This window comes from Coccinella septempunctata, chromosome 8 (genome assembly GCF_907165205.1).
Source record: "Coccinella septempunctata chromosome 8, icCocSept1.1, whole genome shotgun sequence".
Taxonomy (NCBI): domain Eukaryota; kingdom Metazoa; phylum Arthropoda; class Insecta; order Coleoptera; family Coccinellidae; genus Coccinella; species Coccinella septempunctata.
In genome coordinates, this window is record NC_058196.1 from 29002170 (window position 1) to 29028952 (window position 26783).

The 26783-nt window shown below is 37.3% G+C and overlaps 1 protein-coding gene across 1 annotated transcript in view; it reads left to right on the forward strand.

Moving 5' to 3' along the window:
• LOC123318569 (mothers against decapentaplegic homolog 6-like) overlaps positions 1 to 24928 on the forward strand; it is a 61593-nt gene extending 36665 nt beyond the window's left edge. Inside the window, exons 4-5 of the mRNA XM_044905240.1 lie at positions 20703 to 20906; positions 22220 to 24928. Of these exons, the coding sequence (XP_044761175.1) occupies positions 20703 to 20906; positions 22220 to 22545 (530 nt within the window). The 3' untranslated portion in view covers positions 22546 to 24928. The remainder of the gene's footprint in view (positions 1 to 20702; positions 20907 to 22219) is intronic.
• Positions 24929 to 26783: the final 1855 nt, after the last annotated feature.

Consider the following 26783-nt stretch of genomic DNA (forward strand, 5'->3'; position numbering starts at 1 on the left):
GAGTTAATTTTAGACGTTAGGTCATTGCAATCTTACAGTCACAACACATTGGCGCCAACCGGCGTCAACCGACTCTGAGACTGATTTCGCATTAACATAATATTCTCGATACCTATCCAGTTTTCGATCCATCCTCTGCTGGAAATCATCTCGCGATGGGGTAGCGTATCATATCGAATGAGGGGCGGCCTCCACCCATATGCTGCGAAGGGACAGAGCCTACGCCCACGACTTGTCCAAGAAAAATCTCGTTATATATTTATATAAAAATGACGATCACACGAGAACCTCCTCGAATTAATTCTTTAAATTTAAGTGAAATCCCCATCAAAATCGGACATACGGTTCTGAAGATATGTAATTACAAACAAAAAACTAATAAACACACAGACTTCTACAACTACAACAAAATATTTAACATTGAAAAACAACATGAATCGCTATCAAATATATACTCCATTCAAATTTATTTTAGCAGTCGGTTGGCCATGAAATAATTTCCTCAAGTTTTTGTAACTAGAACGGAGTAAGGTTGGCACTCATGAAAGGTCGTTAATGTCATAACGCCGTTGCCACAACTTATATCAATTAATATTACGAAAATGCCGAAAGTGATTGAAAAAAGACACAGGGTTTCAGGAAATGCTATTTAGAATTCAAGTCCGCTCATTCTAATAGTTATACCCTGATATTCTAAAATTCACAATACGTCAGACGGTAGCGATCATATTCAATGTAAGAGAATTTATATAATGTTTCATCTGAATCTAAACGACTTATATTTCAGCTGAATATTTACACAATCAGAAAGATTCTATTGGGAGACCCAAAAAAGTGGTTGCATTTGGGAATTTTATGTTGGAGTGAATCAATGCGAATAGTTTACTACAGGATTTTCGATGAATGTCATCGTAGAATAAGTTCCCGACAATGGATTTTTCTATTTTTCATTTGTCTTGTTCTATACATTGTAAATGTCTTAAGGTACCAATAAATACCAAATTATTATTATTATGTCAATGTATTAAGATGAACAGCCACAAATACACGCCAGTTGTCCAGTTAATTGTTTATTCATGTGAAATTTTTGTTCAAAGGTGAAGTTCATCTTGACTTGAAACTTCCTTTAATTCCTTTTACTTTTATTGATGCTAGATGATTTTTGTTGAAGAATTCAACATTCTTGTAATTATCTGTTATTTCCTTCGGGAGGTACCCATTCCCAACCACTGCATCATATGCATTTCATTTTCGGGTTAGTATTTTGAAATCTACAACTGATGTAACGTATTCAAACTTCAGCCAAAGAAGATATCGAACATTAACTCCTCTCAAGCTAGTGCATATTATGATATTATACTGATTTCTTGTATTTTCCATGCAAATAACTGGATTTGGTATGCCTTCAATCAGTTTGTATAAACTTCAATTATGTTCGTCACATATTTTCCGAAGAGATTCGACATTGTGATGAATTACGTAATAACAGGAAGTTTTACGTAGAACGGGCAACATAGCGTTGATTTAAAACCCAAAAATGTTTTGACAAGCTTCATAACCCCACATTTTCGTACTATACAGAGTGAAATGTGTCAAATTTCCATGGCCAACCGAGTGCTAAAATAAAACTGAATGGAGTATAGTATGAAAGGTTTAATGTAGAAGTATCATTGCAAGAATTAATTTAAGACACTGGACGAAGGGGGAGATTCTGATCAAGAATATTTCATCAATGAGTCGTTTGGAGCTCAAAATTCGCAAATTAGACATAAAGACGCAACACTAAAAACAATGGGTGGATATGAGAAAGATCTTGAATTTGTCAAGGAAGACAAACTGGAAGAATTTAGAGAAAATGGGAAAAATATCTGCGTGCCGTCAGTGTGCATCGGAATTCGATATCCGATCCGGCTATTTTAATGAGCAATAAAACCCCCCCATTGAAGTAGCCGCTGGCCGATAACTCTTTCACCTATCAAAAGCGCCGACGATAACAACATTGTATCAGGGAGTACGCGATTTTTCTGAATTATTGTTTTCGAATAATTTGGCAAGAAAACCTCTCTCTCGCTGCCGAACAAACATCAAGAAATCGAGAGAATTTAAATATAAACGATGAGCAAATAGGACGGGAGTTTTGTAAAGCGAGATGCCCAATTAGTAGCGACTAGTGACCATTAATCAATCATTGCTTCGTGTGTATTCGAAACTATCATTAAGTTTATAATGGCAATTTGCATCGGATCGGACATGAGAGCTCGCATTTTTGCGGTGAACATTTCTGGAAAACGCCATAAAGTGAGTTATGCAGAAGGATGGGATCTTAAAGCTTGGATTTATAGCTAACCAGAATACCAGAAGAATCGGGGATGGGACATTGAGTGTTCGAGGTCGATGGTGACATTGATGTGTTTGAAAATCTCTATCACTCATCATTAGTTTAAATCGAAATTATGTAGGGTCATTAAATATCAATGTTCATGATCATCAACATTCTATTACCCTTTTCCCAGACAAATACGAGGAACCATATACAAGATGCGCCTACTCTCAAAAATAAATGATCTAGAATCATTATCATTCATTCGTTCATTGCTGTATCCCGTTACCGAGAATAAATCTACGAAAAGACTCAAAAACAAAACTTTCTGTGCGACAAAACTTTTTAACTTTTCAATTTCTTAAAGTTATTTGCGACTGTGTGCCCTCCAGTGACTGAAGAGACCCAACCGTGACCTACACATCCTTCCACACTCCGGGCATGGATAGTCACCAACCAGATCTGGCCGCCGCTGTATTCTTCTCGAGTCTCCATTATAACTGCGGACCAAAAACCTCCACTGTTATCTGTCGCTAGTTGTTCCCAGTTATGATTGGCATTAACTGATTTTAGGGATTGATGCAGCATATCCTTAAACCGCTTATATTGGCCTCCTGGTTTCCGAGCTCTCTCTGTGAATTCGCCGTACAGAGCTATTTTGGGGAGTCTTGTGTCTTGCATCCTCAGAATGTGGCCGCAAGAATGTGAGTCTCAATTGTTATACAACTCGCGCGCTGCAAGACTTCTGCATTTGAAGCTCTGTGGAACCATCTGGTGTGCATTATTTATCCTAGATGACGTTGTTGCGTTTGTTCAAGCTGTTTAATATGTCGCCTGTAGGGTGTCCAGCTTTCGCTTCCGTAAAGAAGCTTTGGAAGGACCACTGCTTTGTATACAGCTGTCTTGGTCTTCAGATTGAGGTCGTGATTTTGAAACACTCTATCCTTTAGCTTCCAGAATGCCCGTGATATCGAATTGATACAGTTGTGTATTTCCGTGTCCAGGTTAGCCCTAGTATTTATGAAGCTTCCCAAGTATTTGAACTGCCCAACATGTTTCAGAGTTTCATCCTCCAGGCTGATATTTGTTTGAAGGCTTTCTGGTGGACTTGCCAGGATTTGGTTTTGTCAATATTGAGTCTAAGGCCTAAAGCTTCGTATATATGTTTATAGGTGTCCAGCATTATCTGCAGATCCTCTGGGCTGCTAGCGAAAAGTGCGCAGTCGTCTGTATATTGAAGTTTCGTGATAATTTTTGTACGGGTTTTTCTCTGAGGCGCTTCAGGATAAACAAGCCCCCATCAAATCTGAATCTTAATCCAACAACTCTTTACAGGCATACTCATGTCAGCAATTGTCGAGACAGCTATGGCGAAAATATTGAACAGTAGAGGCAGCCTTGTTTTATTCCAGAGTTGGTTAAGCAATCTGTCATTTTGGGTCCCATTCAAGGCCAAGAAACATCAGTTTTTCAAGTATATTTTATGCCCCTATCTTGAACAAATTGAGATTTGAGTTAACAAATTTTGGACAGCGTAGAATATATCCATCTGCAATTTATCGACGTCCAATATCATTTGTCGTCATCGGTCGAAACATTGATTCCTCGCCCAATCCGAAGACCCCTCGATTGCTATAATTCTAGCATGCCATCTCTTACGTCTCGTCGTGTAATGTCAAACTCGCAGCCTTGTAATTTACCTCAATAACCATCCTTGCTCTTGGACCGAAGATGAACCTAGGACCGTCCGAGTAATGACCACGTATCACGTGAAATCACGAAATTCGTCCAGGCCAAATTACAGGCCGGTCGAAATTATTGTCATTTTATATTGTCACCGCCGACAGTTGGCGCCACTGTAACTGCCGCCCGCCGTAGGAAGGTGAACAGACAGACATAATGATGAGTTGCTACGTAGACTATTGAAATAACCGTTATTAAAAATAATATTCGTCCGTGATGGATCTTCGACAGCGATAAAGGACCTGTTAGCGTTGATATTTTCGTTATCGCGTGTTTTTACATGTTGGCGACACTGCCGAAACTACTCAGCGTCAGGAAAAAACGTGCTGACGAAAGATTTTCATTTCCAAAATCATCCAAAGTGCGGGATTTTTAGATCAAAGCTGGCCATTCGCCTGTTGAAATAAAAAGGACCATATTTATGAATCTCAGCAGGTGAAGACAATGACTGTTTAAGCATCTGATGCCATTTTTTACTACTGCACTTTGAACGAGTTTGTTAACATTAAAACGAACGTCAAATAAAATGTTTTCAGCATGTTTATTAATAAAATTGCTAAACCTTCAAAATGATATGAAGCATCTGACTTTCTTGAAGTGGGAAATTTGTTGTCACCTTCTATAATCGGATACTGCACAACCAAAACAGTTCGCAATTCCGTCAAATATAAAATCAGAAGCGATCGTTATGGAGTGAACTTCTTCGATTTCTTCGACACGAACAAGTTCTGGTCTAGGATGCTCAACCTTACCGGGCCCCAAAAAAAGTTGGTGGGTCCACAGTTCGAATCGAATGTCCGATTAATATGAAACTTCTGCATTGAAACACGAATTATAGTCTTGGGCGATTTGTCAATTCGATTTCGTTTCGCTGGCTACCAAAAACGAAGGATATCTTTGTACAGACACTAACGTCCAGTTTCATAATAAAATTTAAAGTCACTTTAAGCTTAAAGCTTCCTTTACTGTCATTTTTAGTAGGGTTAAAGGAAGCTTTAAAATTAAAGGGACTTTAGGTTTGATTATGAAACCGGCCGTAAGCATTGCAAATTGTAATTTTCTTTGAACCCTACAAATATTTTAACTGTATAATCTTGAGGCCCAAAGAAACACTTTTTTCCTATAGGTACCTATCATTTTTTCCGATTCGGCCCTGATAAAAGATATAGCCATTTTGAGTTTTCGTAATGAGATGTGCTAGCCTTAGAAAAACAAAATTATCTTTAGAATAACTGGCTAAATCTGCGACACTACACATCTGTGGATCTTTCAAACAGAGTTGTATTCAGCCAACTTTTAAAATTTCACAGATACTTTTCAATTTTTGAACATCAAATTACTCTAAAACGGCGCATTATACGGGGAAATCTGAAGAATACTTTTATTTTACAAAACGTTCAAATATTCATCAGAAAGCGTCCAAATTAGTTTTAAGAGTTGGGTGCTTTGAATTTTTGGTATTTTTATAGTACGTAATTCTCATAATGAGAAAACTGGAAGACGTGGGTGATATCTTGTATTCGAAAAAGATTCATCAAATAGATGAAAAACTATATTCCGAAACTCATTTCATTCGATGAAACCGTTAGTGAGATTAGTGAGACCAAAAATAATTTTTTTTATGGTTTTTCAACAGCCTGTATCTCTTGAACCGAGCCGATTCAGGAAAAATGGTAAAGGAAAAAAGTGTTTCTTTTGACCTCAAGAATCTACTGTTAAAATATTTGTACGAGTCAAAGACTCCCTCTGTATAAACGTATCTCGGCGAGTCACAGAATGCACCTAATATGCCAAAAACTTATCAGCACAATAACAAATGATTATTAAAATGAAGTAATCTCAGCGTGTTTTCTCTCTCCAAATTTATCTGATTTACGTAACCACTTATAATCCAGTTGGCGACCTCTGCTTGAAGCAAGAACCAAAAACAACGGCATCAAATTTAAGTTCCGAGATTTCCGAACAGTGCCATCCGTTCAGTCCGCTGTCGCAACAGCCGAGATTGTGAGCGTTAATGAGCTAATAAAGGCGCAATTTTTTCCAATAACGATTTCCTGGGTGTAAAATAACACGAACCTCGTTAATTCAATTAGATATGCATATTGTGTATATTGTTTATAACAGCGAACCGTAGGTATTTCACTTATTTACGACTGGTCGGTAATTGTCGGTTGAGTGCCAGATTAATTGCAAGGATGTCGAATTAATAAATGAATATTTCACATTTATAGTTTATGGGACGGTGGGCGAAGCGCCAGTGTACAATGTTTTTTGCATATTGCATTAATTTAGCGGAGACAAGTTTTGCTCCTGTCGTTAAATCGGCATTGGCTGCAACTTGTATACTAAAATGTATGCGACGTTAATTTGTTGCGAAATATTCGATTTGTGACGTCGAACAAGATGAGAAAAGCACTGGCGTGAAGTCAGGAGCCAGGACTGACTTAAACTTGCAGAATCAGATAAAAATGCAAAAAGAGGTGAGCTTTAGGTCGTAGAGCGTGATGACAGGAACTCCCAAAATCTCTTTCTCCCACTTCTCATTAGCTTGAGAAAGGCGTGCAGGCATATGTCTATCGACAAATTTCACACTCATATATAAATGAGTGGAAAACTCTGTATGAAGCTTTCAGAGGCGATAACATAAAAACATTATGTCCATTGTCGAAAAGCTTTCCGTTATATTTCACGTTAATTTCTTGCCAGGCCAGTTTTCCGGACATACTACTTCGGCTGGGCAATAAAACTTGTTTTGTACGTTTGTTTACTTATGGCCGTAATTTTCTAGCCACTGCACTTAACAAATTAAGAATGCACTCGAGGCAATCTCTGTTTACCCAGGTGGATCTCTGGAATCTTCGGGCAAGCTTGATGTTAATCTTGCTCCTTCGATATCATCTCCAGTTTCGAATTTCTAATATTCACCTTTTTGTTGTTTATTTTTTGTAATTCAATGGAATTTTGGGACGACTGAGCATACGAGGATATATTGAAAAATTCTTAGCCTACTTTAGAACCAAACAAACTTTAAATATCAAAATATTTTATTAATCAAGATCTTCTCCTCTTAATTGGATACATTTATTACAGCGAACCTGCAACGTCTCTAGACCTTTCAAAACAAATGTTTCTTCTTGCTCTGCAAGCCAGACCTCCACAGCTTTTACTACCTCCTCGTTGGAAGAAAATTTACGACCTTTCAGTTGAGGAAAGAGATGATAGTCGCATGGAGCCAAATCTGGTGAATAAAGGGGGAGTTCTAGTAATTCAAACCATAAATCACCAATTTTCTGCATGGCAACATGAGATTTGTGTGCAGGGGCCTTGTCCTGCAAAATCAAAACACCTTTGTATAGCTTTCCGCGTCTTTTCTCTTTAATTTTTTCCCTGAGTGGTCAGTTATGTCGAATAGTAATCTCCGGTTATCGTTCTACCCTTATCCAAAAAATCAATCATGAGTGCTCCATGGCAAAACCAAAAAACTGAAGCAAGAACTTTTCCAGCAGATTTTTGGACACGAAACATCTTAGGTCTTGGAGAACCAGAGTGTTGCCATTCCATCGATTGTTGCTTTGTTTCTGGATCGTAGAAATGTACCCAAGTCTCATCCATAGTAACAATTCGGTTTAAGAAGTCTACATCGTTTTCAAATCGAGCACAGATCGAACGCGATGCTTCTGCCCTTGCACGCTTTTTGGTCAACATTCAAACATTTGGCAATTCTTCTCATGTCCAAATTGACGTGAACTGTGTGATGAACGCGTTCGTATGAAATATTCAGTGCTTGAGATATCCGTTTTAGCCCAATTCGACGGTGTGATAAAATCATGACATGAACTGCATCGATATTTTCGGGGACTGACACAGAAACTGGCCTTCCTGATCGGTCATCATCTTCAATGGTAAATTTACCTATTTTGAAGCTTGCAGTCCAATTTTTCACGGTCGCATACGAAGGACATCGATCACCAAAGGTATTAAGCATATCTTCGTAAATCTGCTTACCTCTTAACCCTCTTAAATACAGGTACTTGATGATGGCTCTATACTACAATTTTTCGATTTACACAATTTCGGTGGACATCTTCTTTCTTTTAATTTATTGCGTAACTCTGGTTTACTTTTTCGACCTCAAACTTCACACTGACACTTCTAATGAGTTATTGTTCGTTGCTATGGTAACGCATTATTTTTTTGATGCATGGAACTGGTCTAGGCTAACTAGATATCAATACATCCTCGTATAATATGTGATATATTTCGTTTTGAAGCAGTAACGACCATCCCAAACAGCGATTTTCGTCCAATGTTTGGGAGTGCTCGTTAGCAAACATCTAGGTGACTTTTTCCGGGGTACTTGCCGTTCCCTCTTCCCACGGCGCGCCACCGCCGAGCCGGTGACGGGCATTAAAAACTCCCATTTCTGTTTATCGTTTTTATTATATTCGTGTGTACATTCCCGACAGACGGACGGGCTGAACGGAATAAAGCAAATAGGTACGGCGTCTGAAAAGTTAACGCCGGCGCCAGTCGTTGTTTTCGCCTCGACACAATGAGTTTGGTGGCGTTTATTTTTAGGCCGGCCGTCCTCAGTCCGCGACCTAACCAGCCGGCCGGAATTCGCTCCATCCACGTCGACTGAGTTAGCGGAAAACAGGACCGAGAGGGCATGCTATATATGCCAAAAAAATACAGGAAACGCTCTGTATTTTGATCTATGTTTCACACATTTGACATAGAGATGGCGCTGATGAAAACAGAAAACTGTAATTCAACAGTTTTCTGTTTTACGCGAAATTCGAATTCCATTCTTTCTATTGGATTGGAATATCGGCTTTCTATGGCAGAAAAAACATCCTGAGCGACAAAACAAAACGTAACTTGGTATCAATGAAATAAACTGGCAGATTTACTATATAATTCACTCGAAATTTATGATAAAATATAACAGGAATTGAAGATTACAAACAAAAAATGAAGCTTGGAACATAAGATACAGATGTATGTTGTTATCTGTTATACGTCAAAAGTGAAAACATGAGAATCAAAATTGGCATATCTTACAAAATTTCGTGTTTCTGCAAATGGCCCTCAAATGAATATTTTAACCAGTCTTAGTTACACATTTGAAACCAGAGATGGCAACAAAATATCATTTTTTCGTTATTCTTGGAAACAGTTGGGTTTGGAGTATTTGACGAAGAGTACCTTTTTTTGACAAACATTCCTTGGTTTCAGAGAATCATGTCATTGGTAGAAATCGCTCTTGTGTTAGAAATTTCACACTATTCGTCAATATTTTGAATATGTTTGAATTATGGCTACTAGACCAGAATTTTTTTTGGATAAGAAGCTTCTGCGTAAATTCCGCCAGTACAGTATAAAACCATTCGAATTTCCGGCTAGCAGCACTTGAATGCTTTCCTCGTGAAAATTCCAAAGCCAAATTTATTAAGCTACATTCTTCATTCTACCAATCGCAAGCAAGTCTAGAAAAGACCAGATGCCCACGTATCATCAAAAATTCCTTTTTGTATGTTCATCGGAGACGACTTTTTTCCTTTCGTTGACGCCGATGACCTGGCTGCGTTTGCGGTCAGTCGAACCTGCGAGCAGAGCCTCTAAACGCGGTTAACTTCACTGGAATGATTGAGGCGTGTCAACCAGCGACGTTGCGACTTCTGTGAAACTTGTGCTGTCCTTCGTACGGCCTTCTATGGCCTTCTCTACGACCGAGACTGATAAGTTGTTCGGCATAAGGCGCCATTCCCCGATGTAAATTGTACAGGGGATTCCGAGAAAAGTTGTAGGATATTTCGAAGCCTTGGAAGTTGACACCCAACTAACATTCCAAAAGTTTACTTCTCCTGTCATGTAGGGTACGAAAATAGGTACTCACCTGTTTGCTGGTCTCGGCTACGTCGCCGTATTTGCCAATTCTCTCAGCTCTGGAGGAGTTTTACTCACTCATTCAGCTACGAATGATGAAAACTGATATTTAAACCACTTTTTTTCACTCTAGTGTATTTCCTAAAGAATTAATCTGACAACAACAAATTTATGATTTTTTTATCGTGGATTCACGAAAATACCTGCAATCGTACAATGCCGTATCATAGCGGTCGCAAAGTGTCTGTTTTTCGTTCGTAAATCAGTAAGTATAATGTCATTTTCGTTTAGAATCCCTTCCTTAAAAGCCCTCGTACATGTGAACCCGCAAACTCAACGTGCTAAGCCTCATATATACACACATATTTACTCATGGAGCAAACAAATCGCCTGTTCAAATATACTTTATATGGCGCTGCTGTATACAGATGTAAATAGAACTATATACGACTCTAAAAATAGCTTAAGAGCCATATGCAGTTAGTTTGCATTAGATAAACAGAGAATACAGTATAAACATCTCTCTACCTTCCAAAAATTCAGTTCCGAATACTTTTATCCATTGATTTACAACGTTGGACATGCTTGATTTAAGTTCATTATCAATAGGTGAAATCAAATAACTTTCGCAGAATACGAAAAATAATTGTGCTAGTTATTTTTGTATAACTTATTGGTTTAACTTTGCTCTTTCAGAATATGTATCACATTTAGATCTACGATGATTTGTCTGGAAAATACGCTTGTAGAATGTGGAATGGCATTCACCATTCATTCATTGTCAAAAACCCCAAAATAAAAATGTAATTGAGATTATTTCTCTATGAACTGAAAAGCCATCAAGCGTGGGACACCCTGTATATAGATAAACTGTATAATTTAGTTCCTTAACATATCATCGCCCACGATTGCGATAGACCATACATTGTTCTTCATCGCTCATTTCTAATCCTTTCATACCATGAATTACCCGAGATAGTTTTCATTCTGTCCATAAATTTAACTTTTCAAGCGTTGAACCTGACAAATTTAAGGCGGCCTTCTGCGGATTTTTACCGAAGTTCACACAAACGGTCCTTTATTTAACCTGCCATCTTTCGTTAAATGCACTTTGGCAAGCACAGCGATATAAAGTAGTGAGAAATTTCCCGTTGGACCACCTAATCTAACAATCCTAATTATTTTCGTATTAAAATCTATTTGTTTTACTATGTAATTCCACGTGGAGAGGCAGAGCTTGAAAATAAACGTTGCCGAAATAAACGTGATATAATGAAAGCAACTATCTATAGCATACCTGCCTAGCAGCATGGGTTTTTACATCGAATTCTTCGATTTTCGAAAAGGAATGCGAGAATGTTCATTAGGCATTATCTATAAGAGATAGTTATCCGGATTCCAAGTCTACACTTTTCATTTCTTCAACATATTCCACTCAATTTATTTCAGAACATTGTTTCAACAATACAAGTTAACGTGAACCCTCTTTTGGGCACAAATGATGCTCTTTGCAATTGCAATTGATATTTTGTGGAGTATCAAGGAATTAAGAAGTTTATTCTCTTGCAATATGGTTCAAAAAAGATCCGGCATATTTTGAAATCTCTCCTAATTTTATGATATTTTGTCTATTATCTTATTGTATTTATTTTTTCATCTATTTTTCCTACGTTGTTTACCTTTGGTTGGTGCTTTTTTTCAAAGATAAATAACAACCAAATAAGAGGGAACTTCCAGGACAGTTTAAGAACAAAACATGTTGGCATCCAATAATTTTCATGGCTTCCTCAAAAAATTACAAATTTTCATGAGTAAATTTCAATTTTTGATTCCGAAAAATTGAGCTGTTACGTAAATATGAGCCAATTTTTCACAAATTACTTGTAATACATGGTTCGTTAGGCAATTAGAATAAATTCAAGATTATATTTACTCAGCTGAGAAAAAAACAACTATAAACACCGAATGAAAGATTGGAGCGTAATAAAAATCATTTAGTACAATAATTCGCAACACTACCTGTCTTATTATAAAGAACGCATCAATGTTTCATTCGGATGTTTTAATCATTTCTCTTTTTTATGATTTTTTTGTTGCGCAAATAAATTTTCTTATAATTCTTTTTTATAAAGAGAAATATAAGGTGAATGAAAAAAGAACCTATAAAAATAGAACTATTTACTGAGAACTGTATTTAAAATAATGATTGTCATGTCGAAGATTCACAACCTGTTGTGAAAGGAAAGCATTTTCGGAACATCTCAGATAAGATAAACACTTTCAACACTTTCTCCTGTTTCAGTAAACGATCCATCTCCCGAAAAGGGAGATGGATGAGAGAATAAACAACATTCATTCACTCCGGAAATGATTACTTCTCTCTTCATCCCTTTTCAGCCATAGTTCTCTAACAGCAAATGGATATTTGACCAACTTGTTGCTTGAGAGCTTTCGAAGTGGATGAATCAGGGAGGAAAATAGGTTTGGGAAGCAGTTTCTGATAGTCCCATTCTTGTTAGGTGCTTCCCTAAGGAATATTGTAAATATTTCTACCTGAAAGACGTTTGGGGCAGTATTTTAGTGATAGTGAGCATCCCTTATCCTCCTGCGTGGTTTACGGACCAGCTGTATACAATTTAATGGTATTTCTTTCAAGGTTTTGGGAGTCCCCTTTCCCAATTTTCCTTATTCTCTTCTCCTTCCACATCAAAATCACAGCTGATTATAGTATTCTTTAGGGATTTTCTTTATAGTCCTAGATCCTTTTGAAGTTTCACGATGGTACTCATACGTGTAACGAATCATAGCGCCGCGTTTATTGAGCAAATATTTAATCGTCCTGTCTATTTTCCGCCTAGCAATTTGAAATGACACAAGTATATCGGGTATGTATTTTTGGATTCTATCCGAACGCAACTGCCTGGCGCCAGCCGAGCCACTTGAATTCATATTAAATTGAAAACATCAAACAGAAGTGGAAAATCAATTAAATTTTACGATGCCCATTGAAAATGCATCCTCGAATGATGCTCGTTAATTTTTTTGCCAAGTTTACGTCTTGAGAAAAGAGAAATAGGCTTCGAGGAATCAGCTTCGAAAAGTAGAGAAATTGAAATTCGCAAATCACTTCCATGTACCCTATTGAGCTGAAATTTTATTCACACTCATGAATGATAAAGCAATATAATGATATCAAAGCTGACCATCTGAAAAATATTCTGAGAAGGTACATATAAATGACATTTTATCACTTTTCCTTGTTTAAAATCAATGAAATGCATCTATTGATAATGAACACAGAATTTTCGAAACTACACTCAAAAAAATTAACGCACATTCTGAAAATCTCAATTTTAATGAAATTTAACTCTACATTGACTTTATAACTTATTTTTTATGTTCTCTCGGGAAGGTTTTGAACGAAACAAGTCACATTAAATGGAAGAAAAATTCCGGATTTCACCGAATCTTATGTGAAAGAAGAGAAATGAACAATTTTCAAAATACTGAAATGCTGATAAGTGATTTAATACTTGGTATTTCCACCCCTTGCGTTAATTACAGCTCGGCAACGACGGTTCATACTCAAAATGAGTGATCTTGAAATGTTCTGATCTAATTCTTCCCAGATTTCTCCGAGTTGGATTCCTAAGTCATTAAGAGTAGCTGGATGATTTTCCGAACTTCTCAGCCTTCTATTGAGGTTGTCCCAATCCTGCTCAATCGGATTGAGATCTGGACTTCCTGCTGGCCATTCTATTCGAGAGACTTCAACCTCTTCAAGGCACTCCTGAACGATGCGCGCACGATGGGGTCTGGCATTATCGTCCATAAAAATGAAATTTTCACCAATGTATGGGGCAAATGCACTACATGCTCTTCAAGAATGTTCCTTATATACTTATCAGCATTCATAGCTCCATTATCAACGACCACTAGGTCTGTGCCAGCAGTGAAAGATATTCCACCCCATACCATAATCGATCCTCCCCCGAAACCAGTAGTATTCAGGAAATTGCACTGAGCATATCTTTCATGTGGACGTCTGTATACAAGGAAACGTCGATCAGAATGGTAGAGGCAAAATCTAGACTCATCTGTGAAGAGAACTCTTTCCCAATCGGCCTCTTCCCAATGGATATGCTCTCTCGCAAAATCCCAACGCGCCCTTCGATGGGCTGGGGTAAGAGCTGGGCCTCTTGCCGCGACACGAGGCCTTAAATCATATTCTCTCAGGCGATTTCTTATTGTCTGAGTGCTAATTTGCACCTCATGAGTTTGCTCAAGCTGAATTTGAAGGAGGCGACCGGTTGCTAACCGTTGTCTCAACGAAGAAACTCTCAAGTAACGTTCTTGAATGGCAGTTGTTATCCGTGGTCTACCCTGTCCTGGTCTTCGGACATTCATACCTGCCTCCCTGAATCGCTGCAACATTCTGGACACACTTGTATGGGAAACTCCAAACCTTTCTGCAATTCTTGTGTATGTTCACCCTTCTTCACATTCAACAAGGAATTTTCGAAACAATGCGTATTTTTTTGTCCATTTGAAATGAAAGACCTCGTTCTTGAATCTGTGGAAGTGTAAATAACGACCAAAAATGGTAATCGCAAGGCTGTAATAGAATGACAATTGTGCAAGTAATACAGTACGATTATTATTTATTCACAACATTTAAAAAATGTCACCGAGACGTCAAGTGGCGCCAATATTATCAATTCATCCTTGATCTTATATGTTTATAACGAAATTTTTATCCGCATTAGTTTTATCATCGGTTATTGTGTTGTGTTCCGATTTATCTCGAATAGTAAGTTTGGGACGATAGCAGTTCATTAAAAAAAAAACACTCTTGGCGTCACATTCAGTGAACCAGGAGAGATTGGCTCACCCAATACTAGATGCTATAATGGAGATAAGCGAGAACGAGATGATTTAATATTTATTTAAGTTTTATGGCCGCGCTGATTTTGACTTCTCTATATTTAAATTCGATTTGCACGAAGTCAATATTTCTACAAGATAAAAACGCTGCAAATTTTGCTTTTATCACGAGTTATACGAACTCGAATTTACTGAACAACCAGTTGAGCAGCTTTAACTGATCTTATGCTAGTTTTGTATGTTACGATTTTGGCTGTGAGTACTGTATGAACATTTTGATTCAACTATTTCCCCATCTTTGCGATCTAGCCGATATTGTGCGACGGTTGTAGCTCTTGCTCTTCCGTCCCCATGAGTATGTGCAGTACTTCGACTTATACTATAGCTATTCTAGGCTCCACTAACTGCAAAGGCGAAATTCGAAGAGATTGGGAACATCTTGTTGAATTAAACTTTCGTTTAACCAACACACTGTACAGATCAGTTGCAATGCTTATTATTCCTTATTCAGACCACACAAAAAATTACATACATACAAGAAATTAATTTATTGTTATTTTTACAAGCATTTCAAGAAGTGTAATGAGGACCATATTTTGTTTGTGTGAAAATTTGATTCAAGTGCTAGAAGTAAGTTTTCTCTGGAATGTCCACTTCAATTTTTGGGTAGTGTATGTCACCAATGTTGCGCATACACGTGGTAATGGCTTCGCATTTAACCCAATCTGATAATTCATCGTGAAACTTTCAATAATACAACGTCAACATGTCCCTGTTTCTATATAAATTCAAATCATCAATTGAATTAAAGAAAAAAAATTTAAACCTCCGATAACCGAGTCATCTAAAATCACTGGATTCAGAGAATTTATTATTACCGGTCATTAGCTGATATACAGAAATTAATGGCACATCACAAAACTGCGCAATCTTTCTCATTTAAATAGTCGGTCAAAATCAAACGAAGGTTAAATGGCGATAACTAAAGTTCGAAAATGAATGTTTTCATCGTTATAACAACACCAATTTATATAAATAATGAGGTAATACGAGCGGCCGGTAACAGAATAGAATAATAATAATAAATTTTGCGCAAGTATCTAATTTCTGGATACACGTGGGAAAGTGAGAGAAGATTTTCATTGAAGAAAGACATTTCGTACCTTATCACTGAAATTAACAATGTGAAATTATCTCATTTTAATTGATACGTTTTGTCTAAGCTAATAGTTGCTGGGTTCAATACTTAAAACTACCTGAGTTGTTTCCACAAGAAGAGTTATTTAAAACTCAGCCTGTATGTAAATGGAATTTTACGAAGCCATTCCAAGGGTTTTTATGGCTCAATCCTCGTAATCTCAGAAATCTTCACGTATAAACCAATAAGTGCTCGTCATAACTAGGAATATGGACATCGTAACTCATCTGGATTATCCTTTTTATTTGTAGAACATTTCATTAGGATTCCTGGGATACTGATCTTTGGTTTTTGTTGGGAAGATTATTCAGGGTAACTTCTCACGTGTTGCAGCGGTCCAGTGAGCATGTACTTATGGGCATAGTTTTAATTGGAATGATCTCTTTTCAGTCATGCGTAACGGATTGACAAGTTGCCATGGGAATACGAAGGGTAATAATCGAATAAAGATTCGCAGTTGAAAGAGATCTTATAGTTATCATTATCATATGTTGTTCTGGACATTTCTTCAAAAATATCTCAGTTGTCTCAAGCTTTTTTTGGTTTTTTCAATCGGGCTATAACATCGGGGGTACTGGCCTCACTAAACGCTTTGAAAGTTGGCAGCTTTGTAAACATCTTAACCTGACTGACCTCATCCAGCATCATGCAAGATGGTGTTCTCACTTGTCGTGATCTCTAGCGGGTAAACGGAAGAAACGGAGGTCCCAGCCTTGATCGAGCGTAGGAAAGCGATGATTAGATGCGGGATATCAAAAATAGATATTACAGATCACCGCTGGCGCCAGAGTTACGTCTGTTACGTCACAGAACTAGTACCTACTACATATTCCACTCTCGATAGCAAATCGCCATGGTGATTGACGTTGCACAGATGCACATCACGGAAATTGAAAATCATAATGCAGATTTTATCAGTTTTCTATGGAGCGTTTTTGAAGTAGACGATGATAGGGAAAAAATGATTGTTAATTGTGAAATAATGAGACAATTACGGTTTCAAAATCTGATTTTACTGATGTAGAGATAGTTCTGGAATTCTTTCCCAAAATTCCCAAGAGTATATCCTCCTGGAACATCAACTATAGCCTGACAACCTCTTCGAATACTTTCGATCAGATTGTTGAAGAGGCCTTGATCAATTTCTCTCCATAGTGGTAAAAGCAGTCTTAGTTCTTGAGGTGAAGAATCCAAATTCTTTATGTGACATCCCCAAGTCACCTTAAAGAAAATACGACCAAATACGACCCTGAATTACTTCAAAAATGGTAAGAAAAAGGTGAAAATTTTGAAGTTCCTCTAAATTAATTCCTCCCCTAACCATAGACATAGAGTCTATATGTCTATGCCCCTAACAGACCTCGATGCATAAAAAATTACAGGGTTCTGACAATCGCTGTCAGATTGTGGCATTGGTGAGATGTCTGAAAACATCTAACATATAGATTAACGTCAGTTTTGACGAAACTTAGGTTGACAGCGATCATAAAATTGTCAATGTGGCTTCAGGAAAAATACAACGCATCACTTCCATTGACTTAGGTTTAAACAGAAACAACATTGTGGATCCTTGGAGACAGATTGGGAAAGAGTAGAAAAAGCTCGAGATTTTTGTCGGTATGAGGGGTTATGATTTAAGAGGTTCAAACACATTTGAAAATAGTTGAAAAAAAGGTTTAACAGCGGAAATGTTCTCGGAGTCGAATCACAAGTAATCAAGTTGGTCGTACCCCCATTTTTGAAATTTCGAATCTATCGCTATCACATTAATTGGAACCAGTATCTATGAATCTCAGGCATTTCCTGAAAACCAAGACTTCCCCGGTCTGGAAAGCTCTCACGCCGATCAAAGAACGAAATAGTAACCATAAATAACCGGAGTTATCAATTTTATTGCTCATTAACTCCAGTACCATCTGACATAAGATCGAGTGATCTACTTTCTTTTTCACACATCTCGATAACTGCATAGTTTCGTATTTTCCCATAGGCCGGTTCTCATACACCAGGGCAGATTCCAGAGAGCTTATTATCAATTTATTCTTTCAATCACGGCGCGATTAATAACGAATTTCGCTGTCTAATGAAGAGTAACATGAGCCGTTCGCTCGGTATAGGATATCGCAGTTTTCTTACATTGTAATTAGTTTGTATTCGTCTATCTGACATTCCCGAGGTTCCAGTGCCTTACGAGCAAAGTATGCCTAGCAACGTTTTCATTAATCCGGAGCGCACTTGACAGTTATAAATGAGCACTCATATCTACAGGAAATACGAGACGTCTGCGATGTATCGGTGAGAAGAAAGAAAATGAATGCGGACAATTTCATAGCTCATTAAGGGTATTTTTGTTGGAGAATTGAAAAATAGTAGATTATCACATATACTAGGATCATAGAAAGGAAACATTTGAGATCACTAAGAGCTAAATACAGAGTAGGTCTTTAGACTCGTCAAATATTTTAACAATAGATTCTTGAGGTCCAAAGAAACGCCTTTTTCCGTATCCATTTCTTCTGGTTCGGTTTTGAAGATTTCGAAGACTTGTGCAAATTTTCGTGAAAATCGAACCACTGGAAAGTGATTTTATGATGACGTCAAGAACGTCTCTGCTCCTTGAACGACATTGGTGTACTCTGTCGGTTAACATCATCCATTCATCTTCGAATGAAGGCAAAAGGTGACGACAAGATAAAACTGGGGCGCCTGTCTTGTCTTCGGAATTCCACGAAAACGCTGTACTTACCACGACAGGTGTGTGTGTGTGTCAGTGACGTCTGCAAAAGGTGGCGCCAAGCGTCCATCTGCCGGCGCCGCGGACCGCATACCAATCGATTCTCAACAGCTGGCCCCCTTCTGGAAATGGTCGCGGTTCAACTGAGCAAATTATCGGAAATAGTTGAATCTCAATTGGAAGAGAAATTTCAACTTTGGTCGAGAATTCATCGTTCCCTACTCTGTGATAGGAGTGAACCGTAACGACTGGAATCCTATAAAAAAACAGAGGCATTTTGGCTTGGTGAAGCATCCAAGCTTTCGTTGCATGATTAACGATCACCTATGATGTGTCTGAACTGGCATATACATAGAAACACGGCCAACACAGAACCTAACAGTTCAAAGATCTAATCTCCTTGAGTTTCACGAAAGCATGGGCCATAGAGACCCAAACACGTGCACTTGTAGTTGTAGATTCAAAGGGGTTTCTTTGCACTCAACCTTGAGGTCTATTGTCCCCCTATCAGAGCTGTTCTCTACACCCTAATCTACACCTCGCCTTTCTAATGAACTCCAGAATCTAGGATGGCCTCAATGAGAAGGATATTTCCCCACTTCTACAAGTCTACAAATCATTTTTTGCCCTTGCTTGCCACCAGGTGAAATTTCTTACATCTCCCCATAGAATCTTCACTTGTCGTTTTCTGCTAGAACTACTAGATGCGAGACTAGATGCTTCCTGAGCCTACAATTTAGCATAATCTTTCTAAGATGCAGATACTTCTTAGATCTCTAGGTTTTTGCCAGAGTGTTTCACTTACGTACACTTATGGAAGCTGTTTCCCAAGTGCATTCATCTCAATTCGTTTCCTGAGATCTTTTCTGAATACTCTCAACAGAAGTTGTCTGTTTCATTCTGTGGAGGCATACTTGCTGAAGACATGTCCAGTTGAGGATATACCCAAAGCACTTTGAATAAAACCAAAAAAACTAAGCTTTGACTTCCTCGAGCTCTCCATTCACTAGCCAGAGGTGAACTGAATTGTTAAATTCATTTCTTGCAGATGCACCAATGACATAGGGTGTCGTGATATGCAAACACAGCAGATGTAGCTGTTATCTAGCTGCACAATGGAACAGAAAAGCTTTCGTTGGTTCACAATCCATTTCTATTTAGTAGCGTCTGCGAAGAGAAGGTCTTTTTCTGATACCAAATGAAATACTGCCGGACAATTCGAAGGTGATTCTTAGCAGGTTAAGAGTTGACCAGTTGCTCTTTCCTGCAGATCGACCTGCTGCGTTTTATCGTGGCTCTTTGCAGTGCCGACCCGAGTCGACGCTTCGATTTCATAATTCATACTCATATACCCGTACAAGTTTCGCTATAAATCAAAAGCTCTGCTTGGTGACCATTTTCCTCGCTAATTTGATGCAAGGTGAACCGAGCCAGACAATGTACTGTAATACATCGGTTACCCAACCAAGTTTTGAATGAGTTTCTCGACTTATTACAGCCGATGTCACGTGGAAAACAATGAATCGAATTATTCGGTTTTTTTTAATAAAATTTCAACCTGTGGAAGTGTTTGGTCCTGCGATACAAGCTTCTTCTTGAAAAATACGAGATATGAATTACATTAAGGAAAGGAATGACATTCAACAGCAACTTTTCTTTCATTGAAATAATATCAATTAAATTATAAAGGAAACCAAGCTTTTATAATAAAAAAATACTAACATAACTAGAAAGGAAAATTGAGTGGAAGATATAGGCGTTATTATAATAACGCAAATATGTTGTCAATTATTGTATCAAACGGTTTTCTAAGTTTTTTTATAGTTATCTATTTGTTTTTTAATTGTATTTCTGATCTTTTTATCTCTTCTTTGCGAAATATTGATCTTGAATATTTTTGAGTTTTTGTTTGACATTTTTTTTATTTTTTCTAGGGTCAATGATTAACTCGTCTTGGTGTAAGTTAGCTTATTGGGAGATGGGGCAAAGAGTTGGGCCTCTCTACCCAGTGGAGCAACCGGCTGTGAACGTATTTGGTCAAGTGCCCTATGGAGACGGCTTATCGTTAGAAACGCTAGCAAGGCACAGTTTTAGCCCACCTGACTCGGTTACCCGAACTAGAGATAAAATAGGTTTAGGTAAGCCAAGACTCCTCAACATTTTCTTATGGTCCACATATTTTAGGATAAAAATAAGGTTATGATGATTTAAACGAGAAAAAAAAAAGAAATTATATCCTCTGAAAGCTCAGATGATATGATTTCATCCAAAAATTCGATCAGATCAAGAACAACCGAATTCATCAATCTTAATCGCAGACCTGTTTCGGGATTATTCGTACACCATCAGTGACCAACTTCTTGATGACAGATCTGTGTAGTAGCAAATAAATGGATCACAGATAACCCCACGAGCGCCACCTGCACCTCACAATCCGAAACTTTGTAACTAGTTAGCTGTAACGCTTTCGTTTACGATGTCGCAATGCTAGTCGTTTTGAGAAGCTGGACATAAGGGGTTTGCTGGAGCAGATAGGTGGCGCTGGTGGTACCATCTTCATACAGTGACTCTATCAAACACAGTGGCGACAATTGGAAATTTAGCAAGAATATGGCGGCTTAGAAGCACAGATTTCATTGCTATGATCCTTAATTCGGAATGCGGATTGGCTCACTTCACGTCATGTGACCAAATCCGCCATATTCTTGCTAAAATGATGAAAAACGAGACCACAATTGTCGCCACTGTGTTTGATAGAGTCCCTGTACATCTTCATACAGTGACTTTATCAAACACAGTGGCGACAATTGGAAATTTAGCAAGAATATGGCGGCTTAGAAGCACTGATTTCAATGCTATGATCTCTAATTCGGAAGGCGGATTGGCTCACGTTACGTCACTTTACCAAATTCGCCATATTCTTGAAAACTAGACCACAATTGTCGCCACTGTCTCGTTAGAGGCACTGTACATCTTCATACAGAGACTCTATCAAACACAGTGGCGACAATTGGAAATTTAGCAAGAATATGGCGGCTTAGAAGCACAGATTTCAATGCTATGATCTCTAATTCGGAATGCGGATTGGCTCACGTTACCAAATTCGCCATATTCTTGCTAAAACGATGAAAAACGAGACCACAATTGTCGCCACTTGTCGTTAGAGTCACTGCACATCTTCGAACTATTTAGTTCTTTATTTTATAAGCCAAACCAAGAAGATGTAGAAGTTATCATAGGTGCCTTGCACTGGGTAATAGTTACGATTGATAATTCGTATTATTCTGGGGTGAACCATATTAAATCATGACCAATTCGATGTACAGGCTGTGACAATCGTTTTCTGCGCCACATCCTGTACGTTAAAAGGTGGCAAAAACGATGTTTACCATCAGACCATCGCTGTTCATGCTCAGACCTCTTGACTAACCTCAATATTTGTTTGTTCCAGGAGTAACAATATCTCATGAAGGAGACTCGGTCTGGGTCTACAACCGGTCAGACTCCCCCATCTTCGTGAACTCCCTGAGTCTCGACGAGGTGGACTCTGCCTCCCCCACACGTGTACCTGCTGACTACTGTTTGTGCATATTCGACCCCGTCAGGGCCTCCCGCAATAACAACGACTGGTCCTTCAGGAGGACTCAAAATTTCGGACCGATCGATAAGAACTCGATAAGGCTCAGCTTCGTCAAAGGCTGGGGACCTAGGTACTCCAGGCAAGAGATAACGTCTTGCCCCTGTTGGTTAGAAATATTGCTGTCGCCGTGCAGGTGATCCAAGCAAAAGGCCCGTTTTAGAGCCAGATTTGGACCTGAGTGATTGTTTTTTCGTTCGTTGGAAATGTTGTTGGGGTCTACACCATTCCAGAGATTGTATTTAGGACGTTTATAGTGTACCTTACTGTTGGAAACGACTCTTGTGATCTTATTGTTGAACCGTTTGCCAGGTGCTAGCAGCTTTGAGTATGATTTGTACTGTTTTTTATGTATATAGGTGTGCATGGTTGTTCATCGCACCTATTACTGTATTTTAACGTTTGTTTTAACATTTAACTTATTCTTCTTAATTTTATCTACTTGATGTTATCGTCTCTGAGAAGTCCAGAATTGGTAATAACAATACCAAATATTTCAATTTCGGTGACATTTATTGGTATCTTTCCTGTATTGGATGAAATATAGTATAAAATCAAAAAAGAACTTCATAAAAGGATGAAAAAATACTAGCAAATGACACTGAAAAATGTTGAAATTCTCTTCTAATGTTAATAATTATTTTTTTACTTCGGATTTTTTAATGAATAAACCCTCAACATCAGCATTATAACATATAGTAGGTAATAATTAAGATAAAAGTTGCAAAGTTCGTACTATAAAGCCAGTGAAAATATGTTTTTTAAAGTTATCTTTTATAAACCCGCATTGTTATGATTTATGAACTTGGAAGTTTATTTGTATATTGAACCTATTTATTTTGATCCTCAAAGCTGTTGGTCGACCTTTCAGCAACTAACTGCAATTAAAATGTACCAATACAGAATGTTATGTCAGCAGTATTAAGACTGTGAAATTGGTCAGGAAAGCTATGTTATACGAGATGGTTATAAAAAATTCAATGAAGGCTGAGTTTTGTAATATAAATAGAAGGAACGGTGCTGATTTTTGTTCCGTCCGTCTTGTTACTTTTTTACAGATTAACCGTTTCTATTATATTATCGAACGAAATTTTCCGAACCGTGGCAGAAAATACTTGGGATTCGCTCGCGTAATTTTGGCGGTCGAAGTTGTGCCCTTGGCGCGCCCACCAAAAAATATCAATTTTATAATTTGAGCTGTTGATTCAATTTATTTTCTGTACACCAGTAAATAGTCCAGTAGTTTTGAGCCAGTTCGAACTGAGCGATGATGACAGTTCCTCACAAATTGCCTTAACGCGCGATTCGGAAGATTTAGTCAGAGTTTAAGGATATAACTCCTGTATGGAGAAAACTGATGTAATTTTTTTAAATTTAAGTGAAAGACATTAACAAATTCGAGTAAAAGTGTAGTTGCAAGATGAACGACTAAAATATTCAACCACTACTTGCCTTTTCCCATTTGAATTCGCTTGAACTTTGTAATAATCGAAGTAGAGCAAATTACATTGATAGGTACTATATAAGCTCGGGATTTTTCTCGAGAACCGGCGTCAGTTTCTTGTTTTGTAATTTTTAACTTCTAGTCTTGTACAGTTTATTGTTCGTCCTGAACAAATCATCGAATGGCTCGTGTCAAAATGAGTGCCTCAATTTGTTGAAGCAATAATTCAAATTAATTTAAAAAATTGAATCTCGTATGGAATATTTATAGACAGAGATAAGACCGAAACTTTAGGTACGTAGTATGGGAATATTTTGAACTGCCATAAAAGCATTCGAGAAACTGATGTCGTCATATACGAGAATTTTGAAATTGTAAAATTTTGTATATTTTTGCAAGTAGAAAAATAAAAGTATAAACTTTTGACAGATGTACAGAAATAAATCTTTTCAGTATCGAAGACACAGGATATTTGATGGTTATAGATTTCGCTTGAGTCGACATTTGAAAGTTCAATTTTTTATTTTTTGGCATAATCGGACCTTCCTATGTGTTCTGAATAATCAAAAATCTTGTGTTTCGCCTTTTATAAACATTCTTTCGACTAAAATGTAATATATTAAGGCGATTTCGGTTTTAAGTTATGAAATTATCTGGTGCTGTGAGATTTCCAATTTTTCTAAATATTTTCATTGTGTCATTGAGAATTTTCCCCCTAACATATTAAAAGAATCAGTTTGTGCCTGTTGGTGACATTGATCGATTCCTGTTTATGATCTAAATTCCAAATTTCAGTGATGGGATGAATTTTCGAAAAATTGGAAGAATCTCATTGTTTGGGACCACATATGGAACTATGTATGATAAAAAGAAGCATTTTTATTTTGTAAGAAAATCCATATGTTTCAGTCAGATCGTTATCTTTGCTTCATTTTTATGAAGAAATATGTAATCATTCAAGTTCATCATGTAATATTTATCGATTATAATTTATTATCAGTTATGTTATTTCTGGAGCTTTCAAGATGGCTAAGACCAAAGACTGTGCCTTTTTATTGAGAGTAAATTAATGCCAATTACAACTTGTCTTATTTCTAAAGCACGTCCAATCAAGAATGTCCAAAATATCACTGTATAACAAAGACAATGTCTTTAATACACCAACCTGAATCGAAATTAGTTGGATATTCGGAATTGACGAAGTTGAAAAAAAAATTAAAATGATTACTGAAATAGATCCTTATACGACCCTAGAAAGTTTGTTAGTTGAATTATCGCAAAGCAGTAGGAAAAAACTTATCTCCTGAATTGACCATGTGGTTTCGTTTGGGATATTGGCTCGTAAAAAATAGAATAATACTTCAAAATCTGACCAATAAAATTCGTCTAAATCATCCACGAATTTTTTCACAATGGGCATCACAATCTTCGTGTTCGAATATTCCAACAATTGTTGTAAAAAGGGGTAAACATCATAGCACTTTTATGATACACGATACAACAATTATGATTCTCTCAAAAGTGGCCTGATGCATCTAATACGATGAACTTGTTACTGAACCATTCATTGTCCAGCCATATTATGTTTTGTTTCGTTTTTGCGATGCCGGAGTCACCTTCCACAGTCTCGTACTTGAAATTCAATGAAATTTTGTCGAACTTCTAGGGGTTACAACCTCTGAGATACATCTCAGCCATCTTGGATATTTCATATAGACAATTTTTGGTTAAACGACTTATTTTGATCAGTTCTACCTTCTGTCAAAAAAAAAGCCTCACCTTGCATTTATGAAACGTCATATACACAGCCAATTGCGATGACCCATAACGCATCTGAAGCCCGGCAAACCCACAATTTTTTTAATTTCAATGAGACGTCCTGTATATTTTAGGAGATTTTAAAAGACTGGTATTTCAAACTCGTGCATACTAAATTTGTGGAAATGATTTGAAAACATGAGAAATATTTCACTCCACAGTTTCTCTACAGTGGCAAAATTGACCACCTTGCAACCTAATACGTAATCGTCCTCCCAGTCGGCTTTGAACTGAATTGCGTCTCCTTTCTATGACCTGCACAAGTTTTTGAGTACCGTATCGAAACATTCTTTTTCTCAGTTCATCCTGAAAATCAAGCTAAGTAGATATTTATTTGATGAAATATGGAGAGAATTAAGTTATGTAAGTTGTTTTAGTTTCAATCCATTTATCTGGTACCTATACTACTGGATAGAAAAACAGAATAATCTAAACACCATATTTACGAAACTGTTCGAAATGGACTCATGAAACTTGCAATAGGTGAAGAATACAATGAATGCACAAATTATACTAAATATAGATATTTCTATTGAATTATTGAGCTAGAATGAAGGACCTTTAATTTCTTACTGCGACATCTTTATGCAGAGTTTGCCACTCTCATAGCTCATAAAATTTTCATTATTATCTGGAGTATAATGGGAAATAGAATGAACCACTTAAAAAAAAGAATAATAAACCAAGTTTCAGTGTTTTTTCACCCCAATTAGATGAATGTAACATGACCTCTTTTGTTAAATTCAATAAGCGGTAATAATCACCATTGTTTCCAAGTTTATATTGTGTGGAATAGATACATTTTTCCAGCTAATATATGATGGGAAGTTTTAAACCTACATCATCTAGAGTCAACAACATATCAGCATCCATTGTCAACTCAATAAAAATGCTAGAATTTTAAGCATGCTTTCTTTTTCTCAAAAAATCATCAGCTCCCATTGTCAGGAGTTTTCCTATATTCAGATTTCAAATCAAAATGTACATTTGAAAGATTCATTTTCAGAATATTCATAACATAAAAGTTCTAAACACAAAACTGTGAGAGAACTGAGATAGGTGTAGGGGTTGTGAAAATTTTTTTGTGCTCGTTTCAATAAATTTATAATCGAAAAT